The following is a 23,756-nucleotide window of genomic DNA, read 5'->3' as shown; positions in this document are numbered from 1 at the left end:
AAACAAACCCAAACCAAAACAGACCGTAGCACTTCCGTTAAAGAAGGTGAACAGCGGAGAGCGAACGTCTTTTTCTGCCGAGTTACTGCCCGTTTTACTCTTCCACTGTTGCCTGTTTCCCCTACTTTTGGATCTAGTCCATCAAACCATGGACCTGCAGGCTAATAATTTAACAGCTAATGTGAAGAAATAAAACAGACTAATTTAGTAGGTGCTACAGTGTAACAATGACAACTGCCTATCTCTTTTAATTTCCTATCAGACTGCAGGAGCCTCGTGGTAGATGTAAAAACCCCCAAGCCCAGTCAGAATGTAACAATGCTTTTTCTCTTAAAAAAAAAAGAAGAGCTGCTACAGGTCAAGCACAGAATCACAGAGTCAGTCATGTTGGAAAAGACCTCCCAGATCATCAAGTCCAAGCTATGACTGAACACCATCATGATAACCAGACCATGGCCCTGAGTGCCACATCCAGTCTTTCCTCAAACACCTCTGGCAACAGTGATTCCCTCACTTTACTGGGCAGGCCATTTCAGTACACAGTCACCTTTTCTGTGAAGAATTTCTTACTAACATCCAAGCTGAATGTCTCCTGGCACAGCTTGAGGTAATTTCCTCTCATCCTGTCACTGGTTGTCTGGGAGAAGAGGCCGATCCCCACCTGGCTACACGCTCCTGTCAGGGTTGCAGAGCAGTGCGGTGCCCCCTGAGCTGTCTCTTCTCCAGGCTAAACAGCCCCGCTCCATCAGCTGCTCCTCACAGGACTTATGCTCCAGACCCTTCCCAGCTCCACTGCCCTTCTCTGGACACGCTCCAGCACCTCAGTGTCCTTCTTGCAGTGAAGGACCCAGAACTGGACACAGCTCTCAAGGTGTGCCCTCACCTGTGCCGAGTACAGGGGGACGGACAATCCCTGCCCTGCTCCTGCTGGCCACACTGTAACTGAGCCAAGCCAGGGTGCCATTGGCCTTCTTGGTCCCCTGGGCACAGCTGGCTCCTGTTCAGCCCCTGCTGACTGGCACCCCCAGGTCCTTTTCCCTGGACAGCTTCCCAGCCACTCTGTCCCCTGCCTGAGGCACTGCCTGGGGCTGCTGTGACCCAAGGGCAGGACTTGGCACTTGGCCTTGTTGAACATCACACAACTGGCCTTGGCCCATGATCCAGCCTGCCCAGATCCCCTGCAGAGACTCCCTACCCTCCAGCAGATTGACATTGCCAGTTTGGTGTCACCTGTGGATTTATTAAGGGTAGACTCAAGTCCCTCATCCAGATCATCAGTAAAGATACTGAACAGGACTGGGCCCAACACTGAGCCCAGGGGACACCACCAGTGACCAGAGCATTGCTGATACCTGAAGATTTTGCTTAGATGCCAATATCCAATTAAAATTTTAAAAAGTGTAAATTAAAAATAAAAAATATTTAGATATATACACATTCACTTGGAAATTGCTAATGTTTCTGAACACGCAGGTCCAGTGAAGTTTCCAAAAAGCCCGAAACAGAGATAAGCCACTTTCTGCAAGTAACAGAGGAAAAGGTCATTGAAAAGAACAAATTTATTTGAATACTGAGAATCCATACCTCCTTCTTAATCCAAGCCATGCACACACAGCAATTTGATAAGGACTTGGTCATATTAAAGAGATACTTAAAAGAGAACCCCATAAAATCATAGTGTGAGCTTCTGGTATTATCTTGAAAATGCTACCTCGGACAACCTTGGTCTTCTCATTTATTAAAATATTTCCTACTATACACTAAAAACGTTTAAAAATGCAACTTTTTATTATTTGCAGCCATGATGCTCAGTGATCAATTTTACTTATTCCCCTGTCCCTTTTGATTAAAAAATATGCAAAAGCATCTATGAGATGGCTCCTGTATTGCTATTAATGGAAATTTATTCTGCCCTCCCAATGACAGTCTTTCTATACATGGAATAAACCAGTACTGAAGGGAGAAGTGTACTCTGCATGAAGGATAACATAACTATTTCATTTTAATGTTACTTCTACAAATGTGGAGAAACCCAGTACTCAAACCTAATTCCTGCCAGAACGGGAAGCATGGGAAGTATAGTTTATAATGGTGTCCTGCTTTCAGCTTGGATAGGAGAATTACTTTTCTTCCAAGCAGCTGGTACAGTGCTGTGCTTTGGATTCAATATGAGAATAATATTGGTAACACACTGATACTTTGGTAGTTGCTGAACAGTGCTTACCCTAAATCCAGGATTTTTCAGCTTCCCATGTTCTGGCAGCAAGCAGGTGCACAAGAAGCTGGGAGGGACCACAGCCAGGACAGCACACCTGAATGTGCCAAAGGGATATTCCATCCCATGGAGCATCTCATGATCAGTGTATAAACTGGGGAGGTTGGTCAGGAGCTGCTGATTGCTCATCAGGGACAGGCTGGGCATCAGTCAGAGTGTGATGAGCAATTGTGTTGGGCATCCCTTCTGTTTATTGAGTTTAATCCTCTCTCTCTTGTCTCCCTTTTCACTGCTATTGATATTTGATTTTGTTTCGATGATTAAACTGCTGTCATCTCGACCCACAGGTTTTACCTGAGTTGGATTCTCCTTCCCGTCGCGCTGTGGGGGTGAGAGCAGCTGGCTGCACCGTGCTTAGTTCATGGCTGAGGCCAAACCACATCAAATGGCCTATTTCTTTCCTATATTTATTACATTACACTACATGTAAGTAAGTTATAACTTCAGGAATCTGTTTAATATTACCTGTTTTTTTTTAAAAAAAAAGCTTTTACTATTGCACTTTCTTTTTCTTTGACAGAGCTATAAGAATTCAGAATAGCAACTGCTTAAGGGTGAAGGAAATTTCTGAACAAACACCCTTAAAAATATTCTTGCCCACCCATTTTAATCATTTTACAGCATTTGTTATAAAATTTTATTAAAAATATTTATAATTTAAAGTTGTCTCTGTTGTCTATTTAAAGGCATCTATTACATTTTTAGGGCTGTAATGTTCTGCCATTTCTTGGAAAATTGTAAACGAAAAAAAGACCATTTTAAAAAATGTAAAAATTCTAATTTAGACTTGTTTTACCCAAACAGAGAACTTGTAGGGAAATGTTCATCAGAGATGAGCACTGAACTCACTTGTGACTCAGGATGCTCCATAAATAGAACACATACTGATGTTATATTTCAGCAGATGCAAATCATCTCCTTTTTTTCATTAGGCTATGTCAGAGTCATGCCAAGATTTTTCTCTTTTTGCAGGGCTTTTCTGCCTGTCCTTTTAAAGGACAAAACCAAAGACCCATGCTCGTGCTAGATTCAATTAAAGGTAATGACTAAATTAAAACAGAAAGGAGCAGGTAGCTAAAATGTTGAGGGATTTTTAGTCAAGCTGTTCAAAGACAGTTTTGTTTTCCCCTTTTCCTTCCAATATCTTATTTTAATGAGAACTTCACCTTCTGAAGAAAGGTCATCTGAAAAGATTTAATTACTCCACCCTCTTCAATTTGCATTTTGCTCATGAGAAAATTCTAAACTTCCAGCAGATTCCCTCAACAAGTCCAGGGAAGGCACTGACGTTTCTGAAGAAAAAAAACCCTTCAGAGCTGAGGAAAAAAAGCAACAATCACAAGGAGAAAAACACCCACTTGAAATATTAAAAGAATGTTTGCAGGCCACATTTAGAGCAGCTTAATATTTATGCCACAGGAAATCACAGTATCCTTTTGCACATTACTACATATTTCAAAGTGTACAACTATTATTTAATTTCTTAAATGCTAAGCAGCATACTTCCACCAATATAAACATATTACTTCCTTCTCAGAAAGTGCCAATTGGAATAGGTAGTCAAATTAAATATTGCAGTCTAGATCTCACTCTTAACCTTTTGGGATCTGTGTTGCCATAGGGCACAGCCACCACATTAGTCCAGTTTTCAGAGGAAGTGACAGCAATCAAACCAAGCTGACACAGCTCAGCATCCATCCATTTCCCCACTTCTCACCTACACCAGAAGTGGCTGCAGAGCAGACACAGCCCACAGGATTATTACAGGCAGCTTTGCTAAGACCATCTGTTCATTCTGACTTCACAGTTCCAGTATTTGATAAATGTGTTATATATTCTTTTCCTGTTAACTAAGAGATCACTTGCAAGCTCAGACTCATCTGTAAACAGTAAGGCCCAAGTACTTGTTAAAGCCTTTGGAATAATTTTCTTTTTTAAGAAGACACACGAGTACCAGAATGTACTTTGATAGTTTGTTTTCATTAATATAATTACAATACATTCTGGACAGTTACAAAATCTGGGGAATCTCATTTTCTCGATAGATTTTGACTGCATATTTTAAACAACTGGATGCCATTCCATTACATCTGAACCCTTTTACTACAGTCTTAGCAAGGACATTCAGTACAGCAATAATTTTTTTGTTGTTTGAGCAACTTTTAGTTCTGTTTTGTGCCCCAGGCTTCTATGTCCACCTTGAATGCTGGTTTAGCTGCTTAATTAGAAGCCTGCAACCAGTCTCATGTTACATCAATTCAAGAGAAGACATTTCCACTGGGACAGTTAAGAAAAGGGATATATGCAAAATGTTTTCTGGGTCACATGGAACAGTAGCATTTAGTATATTTGTACAGTCATAACCTGCTCTAGATCAGAAGAAATTGCAATGATGTCAGACAAAGTACTTAAATTTGCAATTTAGGAGAAATATTTGGTTCCACATGAACTGATAGCATTCTTCAAAGATAGTAGTTTTCTCAAACAAAATATATTGCCCATAATACAAGCTATCTGGCATTCTCAAATACAAGAAACATTCCCCTGCATAACACCATTAAATTGTAAAAAACATCAGCTATTGAACCTAAAAACATTTTCAACACACTTTGATAAAATTTAAGTACATTGTACTTAGCTGCTTCAGAACACCTCTTTGCATCAGCAGGTGTGGCTACATTTAGTTCCCATTTCCAGGCCACTGAGTTACATGATCACCTATCTAGGGGCCAAACAGCAGGCTTGCTCATTTCTAGGAGGTCAGTCTGGCTACATTCTGGTCCCAAAAAACGCATACCTCTTCTGACCTATTCATACCTCTTCTGACAAGTGATAGGACTCTGACCACAGGAGCACACTGCAAAGCAGCAAAGCATTTAAACAGTTGGCAAAAGGGTTGAAAGGCACATAGCTTGTCCTTAGCAAAAGTTCCCTGTTCCACTTGTGGTGCCCATTGAGAAATCAGTACTGGGACCTAGCCTTGAAATAAAAAAGTAGTAAGAAAATGGAAGCCTGCCAGGAAAAAAAAAATTAGGTTGCATTTTTATTTTAGTGTTAAGATTTTAGTGTTGCATGTTTTCCTGTACCCTTCCAGTGATAATTAAGGAACCTATGGATGCATGTTAACCATACGTATGGACTTACTACTACTGGAATACCAAATGGTAGAGCTGCTGCAAACTGTTGCAAGTACTAAAAGCAATGTTTATAATGGTCTGTACAGCATTTGCAAATATTTACTTTGAAAAGAGATTAGTGTAGTTCTTGTTTTTCTCAGCATTGCTTAGAAATGCTAAAAAACTACAACAGCTAAACTGCTACTCTACACCAGATCAATATACCCCAACAGATATTTAGGAATATATGCCATTATATTTAAAAATGCCAAGTTCCTCTAAGCAGTAAACCTAGAAGATTTTAAATATAGTTAGAGATAAAATATTAAAAATTATTGTTTCAACTCCACACACTTGACATCTGAATAGGAGTGATGTAATCATACTATTTATTCCATCAGTGAGACAAAATGTAGTATGGAACTAAATTTCTGAGATTTTTAAATAGAAAGTCATTTAACTCGTATATACACAAAGTGTCCTTTCCACAGATATTTACATGGCAAATATGTTAGAGGAGAACCACTATGACTAAGTCTCTACAAGTATAGCATCCTTTCTGAGCTATTCTCTCTGCTGAAAGAATTCACAGAAGCTTTGAAGTAAAATCTAGACAATTAAAGTTACCTATATTTCACAGTAGGTAAAGAAGCCGTTAAATGATATTTCAGCATAAGGTTTCTGGAAACAGCTACACAGTAGAGTTTTACATCCACCCTCTTTTCCAGCATCCATGGTGAAACTAAATCTCTTCTCAGTTCACAGGAGAGATAACAGCACAGGTAAGATGTGTGTGTAAATGTAGCTCATCCTTCTCGGTAGAGGCTGGTCAGCCGTTCTAGTTCTTTGCAGTTCTCCATGGACATGGACTCTGCTTTCTTTCGGAGGCGGTCGTCTCGATATACTTTTGCTGCATAAAGTAAGTCTGTTTCTTTAAGGAGAAAAGAGAAAATATTCTTTTGGTTACAGAGTACTTGGCACATTACAGAGTTGTACAAAACACCTCAGGTTTTAACCCTTGCCCTATTCTAACTTCCTTCAGACACCACCTGAACAGAACTGCTACAGTTTTCCTTTGTTGGATCTTTGTAACAATTCCATCTTTCTGAGTAGATAAAGCTGTATTACCCTTCCAGCTCCCTCAAAGTTCATACAGCAGATAATAAAGAAAAAAATGCACCCTACAAAAATCCCCAACAACAACAAAATAACAAAAAATCCCCTAATACTTCAGACCTCATTAAACATTGCAAATACAGGCACCTCTCAGTGATCCTGCATTGGTATTCATAGCTCTAGCACCTTGTCTGTGCCCCAAAAACTCCAATCTGAATGTTAAACCCTTTACTTCAACTAATTCTGATTCAGACTGTCAGCGTTCAGAGCTATTAATAATTAAGAGCCCTCTGTATTATACTGGTGCTCAACAGTTTGTCATTGATGAGCATTTCAATTCTGTAAAATCTTTTTACAACTCAAAAGTCACTTCAACTCAAAATGCAAGACATTCTTAAATGTCAATCAACCCTGGATAGATTTTAACTGTCAAGGAGATTTAACACACAACAGGTATTTTAAATCCATAAACCCACAAAATCAGCTGTTTCTATAATCAGAAGAAAAAAAAAACAAAAACAAAAACAACAAACTACTAGAAGCCTCTTACTAAAAATCAGTTTGGGTAGTTTTCCCAACCTGATAAATTACAAGTACCAAATAGCTGGATTGCAGAGACTAAAGCTAGGCAGGAACATGTGATCTGACTCAGAGAATTGCCTTCTATTCGCTTCTGGTCAGTTTACTGACAGCTCATGAATGAATTAATTTTTCATTTGCCTGTGACTGAAGTTTACCACCTGAAAAGTTAAAACCACCTGGTTTCAACACTGACGTAATTTTAGCAGTGCTGTTTCCACAGAGCTCACAAAATGGTTACAGACAACAGAATAACTGGTTAAAATTGATGCTGATTTAGAAAAGGCTGGTGCTCTTCACTATTCTTACGCTTTAACACTGAATTCAAGGTTTCTGAAAAGAAGTAACTCATTGTATAATACTAGACTGGAGAAACAGATGGCAAACTAAACCCCCTTGTTTTACAGGACGTGCTGCCTGTCCTTGGTTGCCTGCAAAAGCAGTGTTTGTATATACTGCGGTTCAAGGCACATTATTTTTTCGTCTCTCTGGAAACACCTATGTAAGCTTCTGGTTTATTTATTTACTTATATAAAAGCACCTAGGGAATTGAGCTATTGCCATGATAAAGTAATGTGGAGGACATGAGAATTCTTAGAAATCACAGTGAGTTAAGGACAAAAGCTTTGTCATTATCAATTTAGTGTAGTCTTTAATTTTCTGAGATTTTTTCTGAGAAATAAAGCAGCAGGTTAAAATTGCTGATAATTTGCAACTGGTTGTTAGATCACTGAGTAAAATTCAAAAACTAAGTGGCACTGGGAACAGTTTTCAAGTGAGAAGCAGCAGGGGACATTACACTTATTTTTGCATTGAGATATTGTAATAATACGAGCACTTCCTTCTCGCCTGAGGCAATTTATTTTTATAGTAATGCATGATTTCATGAAATTACACATATTACCAAACTTACTTTGTTGTCTCTCCTTCCAACAGTTATTACGAATGTTGGACACATAATCCTCTTCCACACTCTTCTCCACTTTCTGTAATGACACTCCTTTGTATTCATTTCTAAAGTCCTTATTGACATAATAAATGACACCCAAATTTTCTGTCTGCATTTTTATGGTCTGCCCTGTACTTCTGCAAAAAAGGAGGCAGGGGGGAGAGAACAACCAAATATTAATTCAATTATTTTTTACACCACAAATAGACTTAAAAAAAATATTGCCAATCCAGAATAATACCAGTACATTTCTAAACTTGCCATTTTGAGACAAACAATGAAAACAATGGCTCCATAATCTGCTAGAGAATAAAATTATTGCATTTACCTGATCATTAAACTTCTGCTGCTTAAACACTTGATGTCCAAAAAAAAAAAAAAATCCACTTTATTAAGACACTTATTTCATACCTCTTTTGGCAACTATTACATTTTAATAATAGAAAATTACATTCAAACTCAATAGAAGCAGGTCACTATTCTGCAGCAACCCAGTACAGGTATCTCCATTCTGAAGTGTTTGCTGCCAGCCCTGATAAATTCATTTTCTTGCTGGCATTCTGCAGATTAAAAAATCAAAGATCGGATGCAAACATTTTGACAGAGAAGCTTTTCTAAGCATTACAGCAGCTTAGTTGCAGAAGGGAAAAAACATCCTACTCCAGAATTAGAGAACTCTGAAAAACAGGAGAAAATAAACCTTTCTATTATGGGGCTGAGAACTCTGCAAGGAACTAAGGACCTTTAAAATCATTGCAGTGAGTGGGCTAAGTTTACCCTTTGATTCCAGTAATTTACTTCTCACAAGAAAATAAGGTTTTAAGTATCCTACTGTACAAAACAGGTAAGCTTCACAAGTAGAATTCTTCACAAGAAAATGAAGATTTTACCATCACCTAGAATGAAGCAAAGAACAGACGATCTTCCCAGCCATCATTAAGTTTAACACTTCAATAAGAATGACAAAGTTGCTTTCAAGTTTTTCACCTTCTACATATCCCCAAAAGAGTAACGAGCCTTAGCAGATTTAGGTTTTGATTAAGTATGTTGGACATGTGCACACCTTTGCAACACGCCATGTTGCATGGACCCAATGCCTTGTACTAGAACTCCTGAACTCCAGGTACTGCTGACCTCTTTTCTTTACACCTAATTTTTTTGTTCTGCTTCATCTACACCTTCCTTCCCTTTCCTCACTGTGGGAAATCAAAGATCAACTAATGGAAGACTCTCCACAATTCTTCTAAGTGGGAGAGGCTGATTACAATACCTTCCCCTCTGCCTTAAGGTGATGTAATGAAGCATTACTTACGGTCTTGGATATAAGGCGTAAGGAGGGTTAGATACCATCAGCTGGCTCAACAAGGAGACAAAGATCAATACAATAATAGGCATCAGCTGAATGACCATAGAGAAACCTCCCTAAAGAACAAAACAGATTCAGGTATTTCATAAACCAGCAAGCAAACAGGTACATTTGACAATACTTAATCCAAAGTGTGACTTTTTTCTTTAAGCCTCAAAAGCTGCCAGGAAAACAGTAACTGCAAACACTGTGGTATTATCTGAACTTTCAAATGCACACAAAATATTCACAGAGTGCTCCAGCTGCAAGAGTTCATGGGTTAGCACGTACACACAAGCAACTACCAAAAAAAAGCTGGATTCAGCTATGTTCCATGCCATGATTTGGTCTCACCTATACAGTGATGTGTGATTATACAGGACTAGAAATAATTTCATGTAGGTGAATACTGAGCCGAAGTTCAATTCTTACCTCAGCCCAAATAAATTTTGAAATGCATACAAGGATTAGTGGCCAGAATTTGTGGCATATTTAGGTTAATAATACCAGTCACCAGTAAGAGAGTGACATACAACAGCAGGTTTACAAAACCAGGCTATTACCTTCTCAAATCTGCATGCCTATTTACCAGTCAGTAAGCCAACCACCTGCTGAAGTTTAAAATACCCAACTGGCAGGTACAAATCCTCCTGTATAGTACAAAGCTCCTGTACAATCACACCACTGAACGCAAATTTCATAGTTTAAAGCCAGTGGTGCTTAAACTTACATCACCCCTCTCTTCCTCCCTCTCGTGCCCACTCTGACGGTGCTGGTTCGGATGGCTGTAGCCAGCACGACCATTAGAAAATGAGTGTACACTACCTGAGGAAGGAACATCCACATTTAAATCATGTACAAAAATACTATTTAGAGCCAGTACAGAAGCAACATAAAGTACTTTACATTGCTGCACAACAGCACATAAAATGACATAAAGGTATCTTACAATTTGAAAGTTGCTTAAAATAAGGACTTTAAGCTCTGTGATAGGAACCCCAAAGAGCTGACACTTCTGGGATATAGCAACACTTGAGGGAAAAATAAACTGATACAGATTATAGAGTTGGGGTTCAAGGCTGGATGGAATAATTCTACTATTTTATAATGTCATAAACTCTAATGCCCCTCTGGGCAGTACATCTTGACAATTATACTGATGTATACAAATACCTGTTGGAAAGGCCCCTCCAAAAAACATGTTGAACAGATCCTCTGGAGTAATATCTGCCTCACAACCTCTATGGAAGTTGAATCTGCCATTACTAGGGTGATTGCAAGTCTGCTCTTCGCTGCCTGTAATGTCATACTGCTTTCGTTTTTCTGGATTACTCAGCACAGCATATGCATTTCCGATTTCTGAAGCAAGGAATAAAACACAACTCCCATAAATGCATGGTAAAAACTATTCCAGCATGAAAATTGCAATTTAAAAGTGAAAAATAGGCAGAAAACAATGTAAATTACTGTATGTTACAAAACAACTACAATAGAACAAAGTCCAGAAACATCTCCACTTTTCTTAGAATAGCTTCCACAAAGTTTCCCACCAACACTATTCAAGGGCCTTTTATCCCATTACATGAGGCAGAAGGCAGGAGAGCTTTTTCTAGGGGAACACCTACACCTCTGGAAATGTTCTCTCTCACTGCAGTTACAAAAAAAGCATCAAGCATTACAATGAGACTCTGAAGCTGGGTAATTGCTCTAGCAGCCTAGCTTAAAAAACCATCATGCACTCAGCAGGTTTTCTTTGGTTTCATTTGGTAAGCGGTCATTTATTGGAATGAACCAACTTCATTGTTCACAAGAGTGTGAATATATTTTTCTTCATGCTTCTGAAGGTATTTTACAGATTACATTAATTACACAAAGTTTTGCATGATGTAACATGAGGAGTACAACATGCATGTGTGACAGGAATGTGTGTGTTCCTCGGGCAGTCAGTATGACCACAGTGTTTGGAGGACCAGGCCTGGATGCTTGTCCATGTTTATGCTGTAGTATCACAAATGAACAGCTTCAATTTTAACGGTAGAAAATTAAAAACCTCACTTAGGAAAACATGGAAAAAATCAGCAAGAAAATCCACATATTCTGCTGACTTTAGAAGCTTTTTTTCTCACTGTGCAGAGATATAATGATCTTGCAGGTTGATGCAAAGTTTTTGTTGCCACTTATGAACAATATTCACTCAGTCATACCTTCATTAAACCATTTCTGCCTTCCTCTCTACTCTCTCCTCCAGACTTCTCCAACAAAAGCCTTGTTTTGCAGACAACCAACCCAAGGCACAAGGATTATGATTTTCAGTGTTGAAAAGCCATCAGTCAACAAAAGTTCATGAAAGGTGCAACACTGTAACCTCAACACAGGCAAATAAATTGTGGCTTTATAATTAATATTTTAAACATGATCCAATCAAAACAAAAGTTAATGAGTTTTAGCTATATGTCTTTTAAGATGCCCTTAGGAAAAAACATAAGCAATTCCTTTAAGCAGAGGAGAAAACCCAAACAAATGAAGCCTGGTATTTTGCACTGAAAGCATGATATAAACTGACATCAAATACTGCTCTGTCGTTCAGTACAAGCATAAAATTGGTAGTAAAAACTTAGATCTTCCCAACAATTAAAAACTTAGAGAGATAAATCAGGTGACTACACATAAAGTGAAGTTACCATACTGTCACAATATGCCTGTTTATTAATTGCTCTTGATTATCTGGCACTAATTCACAACAGATTTGATTCCAATATAATTTTCTTTTCAAAAAGGACATAAAAATGAAAAAAAAGTCACTGCCCAAAACGAAAGATTTTTCATTAAATTGGTAAAAGACAGCAGAAGCTATTATATTTGCACAGACTTTTTGATTTAAAATTCACTTTAGTGAGACTGCTCAATACAACAGAAGAGTAGCACTAGGTAGGTCAAGATCTAAGTAAGTACCTTACCTATCATGAAACTCAATTCTATTTTATAATGTGACCTTTCCTTTAAATTAAGCATTACTATGAAATAAAATCTATTATTATGAACTCCTTTTCTCAGATGGACATCAAAAACCGATCAGATACCTTTAAAGGAAAACTAAAGCAAAAATTTATTTAGCCATGCAAAAGGATTACAATAATTTCAGTGCAAGAAAATGCTAGTTGTTATTAAATATTTTCTGGTCAACGAGATTCCCTAAAAAATTTTCTGTTCATTTACTCATCTAGTTAAAAACCAGGAAGGGAAATTCAGCTGAAGAAATCAGACTTGTAGAAAGTGCTCATGCTAAATAAAATATTAAGAAACTTATTTTTAACATTTTAAAGGTGATTTGAAATGCTGTTAATAAAGAAGAACTATTTTATTCCTAGAGCCTGAGACAATTTCATAGGAATAGTATCTTTTAGATAAAGACATCACATAGCTGTATTAAATGAATCAATAGCAATCAACTTTCCTGCTCTGCTGTATCTACTTTGCACCTGGAATTGTCAATATGTTATTATAATTACCTCTTAAAGTCTGTATCATAAGACTTGCTCAGGACTTTTACTTTCTTTTTTTTCCCTCCCCAATTTAAGTGTTTAATCCAAATGATTTTTTCAAATGTCTGCATGTAAACTTCACCCAGGAAAAAAAATAAAAATATGTACCACAATCAGATTGCTCATGCATCATCATTTCTTACAGACTCACATTCTTCTTCATCTGAGATGAAGGTGGAGTTTTCTTTAAAGAGCTTTCCTTCAACATTTCCCTTGTGCAGGGCTAAGCTGAGCAGCCTTAAATAAGGTAAAGTCAAACTGCAAATTTTACCTAAAAAATGGTCAAAGGCAACTACTAGTAAGGGCATGCTTGAACTCAGCTGTTTTTGTGCAGAAAAAGTAGTACTACACATACAAGAAATTCTGAAGAAGACGTAACTTAGTGTGGAATGTGATTCAGTAAAAACTACATTTTGCTATCAAGGATTGCCTTCTTTTTTTCTTTTAGCTCTTTAGCTCAAGTACAGTAAAGATCCAAGGTAATAAAATTCAATGACTACATTAAGTCAACAACAATAAAAACGTGCAACTGGTTTCACAGATCAAGTATTAGTTCCCTGTACTGAACATTACAGTCAATTTTCTGAAGCCAAGCCCTACTGCCGAAGTCCATGTTATTTATCTATACTTCTAATATAACAAAAGTCAAATATTTTCTTGAATAAAAATGTCAGTTTAACAATAACTCAACAATACATTTACATTTGCAAAAATACAAGTGACCAATGCAGTTAAATGTTTTGATGAAATTTAATCATAAAAGATATTTGAAGTAAAAATGGTGTTTTACTTTTAAAAGCTTCTGTTGCTCCAGGTGCATGGTTTTTGTCTGGGTGGAATTTCAAAGCAAGTTTTCTGTAAGCCTTCTTTAGGTCTTCTTCACCTGCATCCTTTGACACTCCAAGGACTTCATAATAATTTTTACATTTCTTTATACTACAAAAGAAAATGACATTAAATGTTGCAAACGAAAAGATGTAAAAGTAATGGGTTAACACACAGCTGCAAAAGAGGTCATACACTACACTAATGCATTATGTTACATCTTTCGCTTTCAATATACTTTAAAAATACCCACCCCAGAAACAAAGATTGTCATTTTTTCATAACAAATTCACTACTGAGCTTACTATGTATATTTCTTTTACTTCTACTGTAGAACTACCACAGCTGTAAAAAAGGGCTTCAGTTTGCAACTACTGTAGCATTCCCTCATCCACAATTATATTAATATTACTGCTAATAATGCATAAAAAGAAGGTTCCAAATTTACTTTGCACAACTAGCACGTAGGAAAGTCTGTTTTGAATTTAAACAGCAAATGCACTTCAGTATGAAGGATGTAAAACAATGCAAACAATACCTCCCTTTCTCCAAACAAAAGTCAAATCATACCACCACTCAAGCATTCACCTTCCAGGGAATAAATATGTGAGAATACTTCTTCTGCTGGGAATGCACCTGGATCTTAATCTTTCTGTAAGTGTTGATGTAAATTCAAAGTCACAGTAGCAGCTCCAGCAATTACATATTTCGCTCATCTCATATAATCAAGTGTAGCATTTTTTTAAAATGCAAACCTCAGAAATATTCTTTCTGTAGGCTATCTAACCCAAACAGGAAAAGCAAAATCTGGAAATGATATAATAATATAGTATACTTTACAATGCCCCAGAAGAAAGAAAGAAAGAAAGAACACTTACAGGAGAAGAGAGTACATTAATTCTATGTGGACAGGAAGAACTGATCAAACCAATAAATACAACTTAACAATCAAACCAAGTTACTTGGGTAAGAATTCAGAAAGAAAAGGCTGAATCACAAACTTGCGCTGCAAAAATGAGGCACACTGACACTGGGTGCATGCCAAAACAAATGGGCTGGTCTGAGCAAGAAATAGAAATTACATCCATAAATACTTCAAATGCTTCATGTGAGTCTTTTCATTCACATGGCTGTAATTGTATCTGAATTCTCTTACATGCACAAATTTCTACATAAATTTGGGTTTAATGTTTCTAAGACTATACACAGGGCAGCCATGTGGCAAACAAGGGGGCAAGCAAGCCTTTGGCATTCTCAGGAAAGAAGTATGGGTATCCTGTAATTAAGGGAATGTGAGCATCACAAGTACAACCACACCATCATGTCTAGTCCATCCTACTTCACAGACTGATCAAATCAAGCTTCATCTGGGGGATCCCATTTCCTGTGTTCAAATACAGGAGCTTTTATGGAAGCCCTGGTGTAATGCTCAGAAGAGAACTGAATTGAATGTATGCAGTCAGCTGCCAACACAAACATCCTGTGAAATAAATATAGCTCATTATATTGAAGTAACATTTAATAAGCTCCAATTTGGAAGCTGATAGAGCTAACTAAAAAGAACACAGTGAATCCATTAAGAAAGGATGGAAAGAAAATACATTAAATTATACTCTTTATTATAATTTACTAAAAGTACTGGAAACTTTTGTTTTTGTAATCTGTAAAAGCAGAAAGAAGGGTGGTAGTGTACTGATCCCTTAATCCATAGGCTCAATGCCTGGATGATGTATTAACCCATATCAAGAGCAGGTAGCTTTATTTAAATGTGTAGTGATATCAAATTAAGCTTTTATTTAATGAAATTGCTACGTCAACATCCAATCTTAGCTCTCTTCAATAATTGTTTCTAAGATATCTGTTTGTGGGCCAGACACCTCAGAACTTTGGCTGATATAAAATTACATAGCAACACATTACATAGCAATGTTTAGCAAAGTTATTTTTTTAGTATTAAAACTCTGGTGTTAAACATTCATTCAAGTGTTTTTAAGCACTGTGCATCCTCAACAACTCTCTCCTTCAAGAGCGTATTGTAGTTTTTCATAAAAATAAAACCTAACATGAAATTTTATTTATTTGCAAACCCAATATACATTAATTTCACAACTACAGGATTCCAAGAGCAGAAATATGGAAAAAAAAAAAAAAGAACAATGCAATAGATGCCAACCTGTTCCTCTAACTCCCCAAAACCCACTTGAGAGGTCCCTCCTGTTCACAATCAGTGGATGTTCCACAGTGGACAGCTCTCAAATGAGAAGCGGTAATCGTGGGTATCAACCAAAAGATCTAAAGGATTAGTGCAATCACCTCCACACAACAGCTAACCTAAAGCTGGCTTACTAACTGCCCATTTTGTATTGATGGGTAATTTTTGTTGTTCTTTGTTTCTGGCATATTTGAAGTTTGGTGTTTTCACTGATATTTTGCTTGGGGTTTTGGTTCTGTGAATTGCTTTTTCTTGTACTTTTCATTTCTGGTTGGATCGCTTCTGTATTTGAATTACTATCAAATTATTTCTGTTCTTTAGGCACTTTCTCTCCTTGTTGAATTACTGGTACCCTGCCAACACCTTGGCACTGTCCTTCTGATTAGCAGATTTGCTGGCTGTTCCTGAAATAATACTTGACTTTTACAGAATAGACTTCTCAAACAGCATGAGAGCAAGCGATGGCCTACATTCATCCCCAGTCTGTTGACAGAGGTATCTCATCATGATTTCCAGACTTCCACTACCTCATCTTGCAGCTGACAAGGCACCAGCAGTAAAACTGGCCAGCCAGCTTCAAACTGCAGCACCAACACCTCTGCCGGATGCTGGGCTGCTCTCCTTGCTCTGATGGCTGACAGCAGAGGAAACCCTTCAGGTCCTGAAATGTCTCTTCTCACCTGCAGAAACCCTAGGGCTGCCACCACTGGTTCTCCTATGACTACAGAATTATGTGATCCTCCTGCTGGCTTGTCAGATCACTTTTCAAATCTACAATTCAGATTAGGTCAGCACTGCCATCTTTTATCAGATTAACAAAACCTATCAGAAATGCTTGCCTTACTGTATCAAATAACTGCAGCAATGCACAGTCATGAAATTTGGAATATGATGAGGCATTTCAAAGGGTATTCCAAAGCCTCACAGGAACAGCCCAAAAGACAAATACTTCAACCAGAAGCATGTCAAGGGACCCACAATTTTCTCCCAATGATAATCTGAACTGAGCAGCACAGCAAACAGCAATGTGGATGTTAGAGACGAAGAACTCGGCAAGAGGAAGCTATACTGACTTCTGATCCTTCAGCTGAGCAGAATAACACAGTAAAATGAACACCAAAATCTATACAGGTCAAATTTCCAATTATGCCAGAGAGCCTGATGCAAATGGTATCTCGCAGCTGAGTTGGGAATGTGCCAGTCACAGTTTGGGTGACACAAAGATGGCCTGAAAGAAGTGCTCTACATTGGGGAGAGAAGGTCACAGCATTGTCAAGGAACTCGAGCTGGTACCAGCATATCCCTAGTTTCTGAAACAAATGCAGCAGAAGTGTCAGATCTCTGTTGCACTGAGAGATTCAACAACACATCAGGGTGTTTGTCTTACTACCTTGCTTTTGGATGTACCTGATCAGTTTGTTTCTACTGTGTGTATTATATGAAATATTCAAGGCTGTGTTTACATCAGCATGCTCTTCTCCAGATTTTATTTAAGCTTTTATTTTAGTTATGAGTTTTCTGACAAACTCCATCCTGTCTTCTCTGCCACTTTTCTGTGACAGTCTCTATGACTGTGATTTCCACCTTAATTTCTCAACTATTCAACTGGATATTTCAACAATTCATTGCAGCACTACAGACTAATTAAAGGCATGCCCTGATTTCTTTGCTTTGGTGGTTAGGTTTTTTTAAACATATATTGATTGCTCTTATTAATCCACTTCCAGTTAATTATCTTCTCAAGCCATGCTAGAAAAGAAACAATATCTCTCTTCTTGCTGGATTTGCAAAAGTGTCAGCAGAATGCCTGGAGAAAGTCAGTCACACAGCTCCTGCTCCTAGTTTGATCCATGAAATGTGTAGAGGGAATTTTTTTCACTACATGAATTCAAATCAAGCTACTGATTATTCCTGACCACTACTCTATGACACTTAATCCTGCCTTGCAATGTTTCTACACAACTCATGCCTCTATTTGTTTGTTTTGGTTCTACCTCAAAGATCTAAATACAAAATTTGATTCTTGTGCTTTCTTCCAAGAAGCAGATGCTGGCAAGACAGGAAAAGCAGTATTCCACTACAGCTTTCACAAGACAACAATACAAATTTAGCATACTACTAGTCATGGCAGTTTTCTTTCAGATGTCAAAAAGGCAATATGGAATACAAGCTTACTGAATAAAAAAAAAAAAGAGACTAAAGAGGTCAAACACCATGTGTATTTTAAGATCATTCAAAGAGAGCCTGTATAAAACATACAACAAGAAAATGCTTCCTTTTTTTGTTTGTTTTGTTTGTTGTTGAGGTTTTTTTTTGTTTTGCTTTTTTTTTCTTTTTGTTGTGCACATGATTCTCACACATTTGTCTTAAGATGACATTGCTTAGCTTTCAGTTGCCTAGAGACTTGTAGGGCATTTGCTCTAAAAGTGGGTTCTAGCATAATTCTGCTTGTCTCCTGTCAGTATTTCCCACATGCATGCAGATGTTGAGGTAACTTGATCCAGTTCTCAGTGACAAGGTAAGAATCATTAAGAAAAAGATGCATGTACTATAGATGGGATTTTCAAAGCATTTCCATTTAAAAGCAACAAAGTGCTGTGGCATCTCTCAAGCTTCAAACTGTCACACTGAAATTGAAAGCACAGCTCCCGCAAAGAGCAGCATTACCCTGCACTTATGCAATCAGTGGAAATATGGTACATCTTACACTTCTCCCTGTTGAGCAACTTGCAAGCTCATGTAATACTCTACAGAACTGTTATGGTAACTTGCTAGTGATCAGTATCCCCTGTGTATGTGGAAAAAATTAAGCCAGCACAGAGGTGCTTGTTTGTATTCATACCTACTCACAGTACTAGAGTAACCCTGATGAAAATTAATGCAGCTAAATTAGTTACATTGCTCTAAGTGTGTCTTCACTATGCTTCTTAATTCTGCTGTCACAAGCAAACTCAAGACAGCTGTACAAGTCCAGGAACTTCAATCAGTGATCCAAGCCAGGGAGCTCAGAGTCAGTCCCCCTGACTGACAGCTCACTAAAGCTTACAGCAAAAGCACTGGAAATGGCACAGAAGTGTAGCTGCAAGTAGAAGCGCTTTCACTATGTCTACATTCAGTTACTGAACGAAAAACTCCTAAAGAGAAGAATATTTGAGATTAATGACCTTTTGAATCATGCACATGCAAAACAACTCTGTTTGTCCTATGCCAAATTCATGCTGAGTGTCAGAATTCATTGAAGTTTGCAGATTTTCAGTACCTTGCTGTCTATAATTTCTTCCCTTACAGGAAAAAAAGACAAAAACTGGGCATGAAACACTGTTTAAAACCACCTCTTTTCACACACTATTTCCTTAACCAATTGAAACATCTGAAAACCATTCCACTGCAGTATGGCAGAAGCATATGGTGGTGACAAACTCTGTTCTCCAAAGAATACCCTCCCCAGAGGGGCATGTTTCATTTAATTGGAAAAATCTGGGGCCTGACCGAAGCAGTATCATATGCTGCCTGTTATGTTTCCAACTAGAAAGCTCATTCTCACTATGGTTTAAACATCAACTTTCTCTCAGTTATCATCACCAAATGTGTTGTATTTTTCCATTTAGTTTTAGCCCATTGTTTGTATTTAATTCTGTTCTTCTTGGCAAGGCACACACATTTTTAAATTCTTAACCACAAATTTTTAAGTGGTTTGTTTATGTCATTAACTAATAACATGACAAATATTTCAAAACTTCCAACATGAACTGGAAACTTGCTCTATTGATTACTGCACATCTAAACAAAAATGCCATCTCTCTCTAAAGATTCATGAACTGCTGTATTAAAGGATGGCAGTGATCCCCAAGCGAAGGTAAAGATCCTGTTTTAACACATGATTTTAAATGGTATGTAAAACAAACAAACATGGGTTGTTCTGTAAAGTATTACAATTACTTATTTTTCAAAGATCTTGGTAAATTTTAAAATTCCATTTTCAATATTGTGTATTCTTGAAGAAACATTGCATGAAGATTATTCTCAATGTGCAATTATTGATTTCCCCTAATTCTGGTCCTGATCTCAACAAACCAGATCAAGTTTAAATAGCACCTAACAAGTCCCTTCCAGAAAGCAACACCCAATACCACAAAAGCCTACCAGAGGAAAAAAGTCAGCTCTACAACACCATTTCAGTCAAGACAAAGTAGGCAACATACCTTCTGCTAAAACACTCAAACAGACTGATCTTGCAGGCAGCCTGATGTCAAAGCAGACTGCAGCCCAGAAGGGCACGTCACAGGTGAGTGACTACTGGCACCAACACAGCCCTCCTTGCAGCAGCTTTCTGGGAGTATGTTACATGTTTTGTTTTGACCTAAGCTGCATTTACAGAGGACTTCCTTCTGGATATTTTGACTCACACACGTGTGTGCACACACATTCTACATTAATTTTAACAGTTGATACAGGGTGATCAAAAACATACAGGCTTATCCAGGCTTTACTTTAGATGTATCACACAAGGCAATAACATGAATTAAGTGGAGATGATGGTAAATGAAAAGGTCTAGTAAATAACATCAAGAGGACAACCATGTGAGAGCTGCTGCTGTCTACCTGCCTGAATGCAGAGCTTCTGTATCAACAAAGCGAAGCTACTTCTTTCCTCACTGTCAGCATAGCTGAACAGATTATTGAACTTCAGGAAGATCCCAAGACAGCAAGTATCAACAGCAACAAACATTACGCAGATGCACACAAAAAAATCCGCCACAAATTTCTGTTTTGCACAACGATTCATCGAATATACACAAATTAGGAGACAGGGACCTCTTGATTTCCCTCCAAGCTTCCTCGAAAATATTTGGGCTAAGATATTCTGAAAATACTGAGGTTTGAGGTGTGCAATTTCCCTGCTATATCCATATTTCTTTAGCAGAAACCTGGGCACATATCAAACAATATTTTTCTTGCTCCTACAGCAAGTTTAGCTTGAAAATAAACTTTAGGAGTGAGCATGTATCTTTAGTATAAAAATATTTATTAGAAACACTTTCCTGCAAGTTATGCAACAGAATTTTCATCACTTTTCCCATTTACAATGAGATCTACTCAATAACTATTTTGAGCATTTTTTTTGTAAAGTAGCCTTGATAGTTTGAAGAAAGGAGTAGCATCTTTCTTGCAGAAACTGAAAGTGTCTCACTCAGTGTTTAAAACCAGCAAAACTCCTCTCTTCCTTCTAGTCAAAGTTCAGTACACGTAACCCTCTCAGCTAACCTCAAACTTCCTGTGGCTCCTTTAGGTGACAGAGTTGAAAGGGTAAGTACATAATACACAGAACAAAAAGCAGTGACATATTTAAGCCATACCTTAATACTCCTTCCATTTGGTCTTTGTTGTAGCCTTTTCCACTTTCACCTGCAGCAGATGCATTGCTCTCCTTCGTGCTACTGGGCTTATTTTGATCACTGCTACTGGCTGGTTTTCGGCAGTAAGTGCCTCCCCCAGCAGTACTTCCATTCTTCGTAATAGCTTCCAACAAAACTATAAAAACAACAGTATATCATAGAATCATTACAGGTATTAGTGATTAAGTCAGGGCTCTCAAGTATCTTAGATGAGAGCAACACGTTACAAGACTAGCTGCTACATCCTCCTTCCTTATCAATCACACTTTGTGACACAAATGTTTCTGTAGCCAGTCTAAAAATTCCTTTTCACAGCAAATCTATGGAAAAGTGTTTCAAAATTAGTGACCGGAGTCCTCCCATCCATCTCTGCCAAGGTAATGTAACACTGGAGAGAATTTGTCCAGGTGCTAAATTTCCAGATGTTTTTAGAGGCACTGAACCTGAGCCTTGGGATGAAAACACCTGAACACCTGAATAAGCAACTGTATATTGAACAAGAAGAACTATCTTAACACGCTATAGGAACTGAAAATTATTCCACACAGACATCAAGCCCACCTCCAGCACATTTCAGTTTCAACAGTACATACCTATCTGTAACCTAAGCCATAAGTGGCCACAAACTGATTCTCTATTCCTTCCAGGCAGTATCAGCTTAAATTCAAACCACTGTTAAAATGCCACAAAAAATTCAGGACCGGTCAAGTACACCCAACTTAAGACCTGAATCTTGAAACCAGCAGGCTTCTGCTAGTTTTTGAAATCCTCTTTCATTCCATGTTCCAGCAGATCTCAAATTTAGCAGTTTTAGTAAACATTATACACAAAGTCTGTTTTTCTTTCTATATATAAGCCCGTATTTTGGGGATATCTGTCTTAGTAATGAATCAGAAACAATAGCATTCTAACATAAGGGACTGTGCATAAAGTATAATACAGATCAAAGATTATCAAACAGTCCATCTTTCCTGAAAATAGATTCCTTCACAGCAACACGGCAAACTACATACACTAAATTTGTTTCATCAAGAAAATTAGTTACCATCAGCATTAAAAATGCACTAATAAAAACTGCTAAGGAAAAATGTCCCATGCACTGTGAAAGCATAGCACATTCTTCTAGAAAGCCAGTGGGAAGAATCCTTAAGAATTTTCTCCTGAATTAAAAAAAAATCTCCTCTGCTTAGCATGGTCTTTCTTAGAGCAGCAGAAAACTCAGATCCTACACATCATAGCTTGAATATCACAGGAAGAAACAAAAGGGCAGCTATGTTAAATAGAAGAGCCACCACTTCTTAAAAGCTCCCCAGTATTTACTCTTATATTCACTTATTAGTGAATAGCTAGACTCAGCCTGAACAAGGGTCAGCTGACTTGAGAGCTGGTCCTGCCCTCCACCTGCATCAGCAAGACTCGTGGACTGATCAGATCAGGCTCTTTGCAGGAAAGCACAGGAAACAACTAAGGAATAAGGAAACAACTAAGCTTTAGATGTCTAGTTGTAACTGTGGGGATGCTTTCACTACGAATGAAATCTAGAGCTTGAAAACGGGAGCGCTGCACTTGCGTTATGGATTACAACTGAAGGATGTATTCAATATTTGTAATACTTTATTCTAACATCCTCTGTTGTGGCATATGAAGTTCTGAGGTAAATGAAATAATAACAACTCCAACGAGGTAATCAGATATGCAGGTAAGAACTAATCAAGAACAGAGCTTTGAACAGACAGTGCCGTTAGAAGGAAGTATTTCAGTCCGAATGTGCTCCAAAGAAGTGCTACCAGAAAACAAACCAAAAAAAAATTACTCTTCCATACAGTGAGTATGACATGTAACAATGACACCACATAGGATCCTACTGAACATGTGGCTTTCTTGAAACAATGCTTACTCGAAGTTTTGCAGTTCCTCCTTTTATATTGGTATTGCTCTAGAAATTTCTCATCCCTGCACCAACACTTATGCAGAACCTGTGGGAGCAGAAATAGCAGAGACGCAGGTATGGGCAATGGTTTGCATTTTCAACATCAAGTGCTTTTCATTTTCACAGCAAGTGTAGCTCTAGGTCTTTTAATGAATAGGTTTGGCTGCAGTATACTTTAAAGACTGGTATTTTCTAATCCCCTTCTCAGACCTCAGAGCGGAGCTGCATTGCTGAGAATATAATGCAGGATGCTTAAAAATAAAATTAAAATATATCAGTGTGAACTTCTTAAAATAGCAGGACACAGCATATACAAACATGCTATTGTCCTACACTGAAAAAGAAAACACACAAAGGGTATGGGGCCATTGTTTCCTTCAAATGAAAGATAGTTTAAATAATCAGAAAAATCTCTGACTCTTCCATGAACTGCTGGTGGTAAAACCAGCTGCTAGAACCATATTACTAACA

The 23,756-nt window shown here is 37.8% G+C and overlaps 2 protein-coding genes across 4 annotated transcripts in view; both read right to left on the bottom strand.

The window, feature by feature from the left end:
* Nucleotides 1–3,507, bottom strand: part of LAMTOR3 (late endosomal/lysosomal adaptor, MAPK and MTOR activator 3) — an 8,404-nt gene extending 4,897 nt beyond the window's left edge. Inside the window, exon 1 of the mRNA XM_062492994.1 lies at nt 3,442–3,507. Within this exon, the coding sequence (XP_062348978.1) occupies nt 3,442–3,507 (66 nt within the window). The remainder of the gene's footprint in view (nt 1–3,441) is intronic.
* Nucleotides 1,545–23,756, bottom strand: part of DNAJB14 (DnaJ heat shock protein family (Hsp40) member B14) — a 24,082-nt gene continuing 1,870 nt past the window's right edge. Inside the window, exons 2-8 of one of the 3 annotated variants that reach the window (XM_062492990.1) lie at nt 21,317–21,491; nt 13,713–13,858; nt 10,554–10,739; nt 10,111–10,205; nt 9,348–9,457; nt 8,000–8,172; nt 1,545–6,322 (exon numbers count right to left, since the gene is read on the bottom strand). In XM_062492990.1, the coding sequence (XP_062348974.1) occupies nt 6,198–6,322; nt 8,000–8,172; nt 9,348–9,457; nt 10,111–10,205; nt 10,554–10,739; nt 13,713–13,858; nt 21,317–21,491 (1,010 nt within the window). In that variant the 3' untranslated portion in view covers nt 1,545–6,197. Of the gene's footprint in view, nt 6,323–7,999; nt 8,173–9,347; nt 9,458–10,110; nt 10,206–10,553; nt 10,740–13,712; nt 13,859–21,316; nt 21,492–23,756 lie in introns of those variants that run through there. The other 2 variants (XM_062492991.1, XM_062492992.1) reach the window with 2 other exon arrangements.

Source organism: Cinclus cinclus, chromosome 5 (genome assembly GCF_963662255.1).
Source record: "Cinclus cinclus chromosome 5, bCinCin1.1, whole genome shotgun sequence".
Lineage (NCBI taxonomy): Eukaryota > Metazoa > Chordata > Aves > Passeriformes > Cinclidae > Cinclus > Cinclus cinclus.
This window is presented reverse-complemented; position numbering and strand designations above follow the sequence as displayed.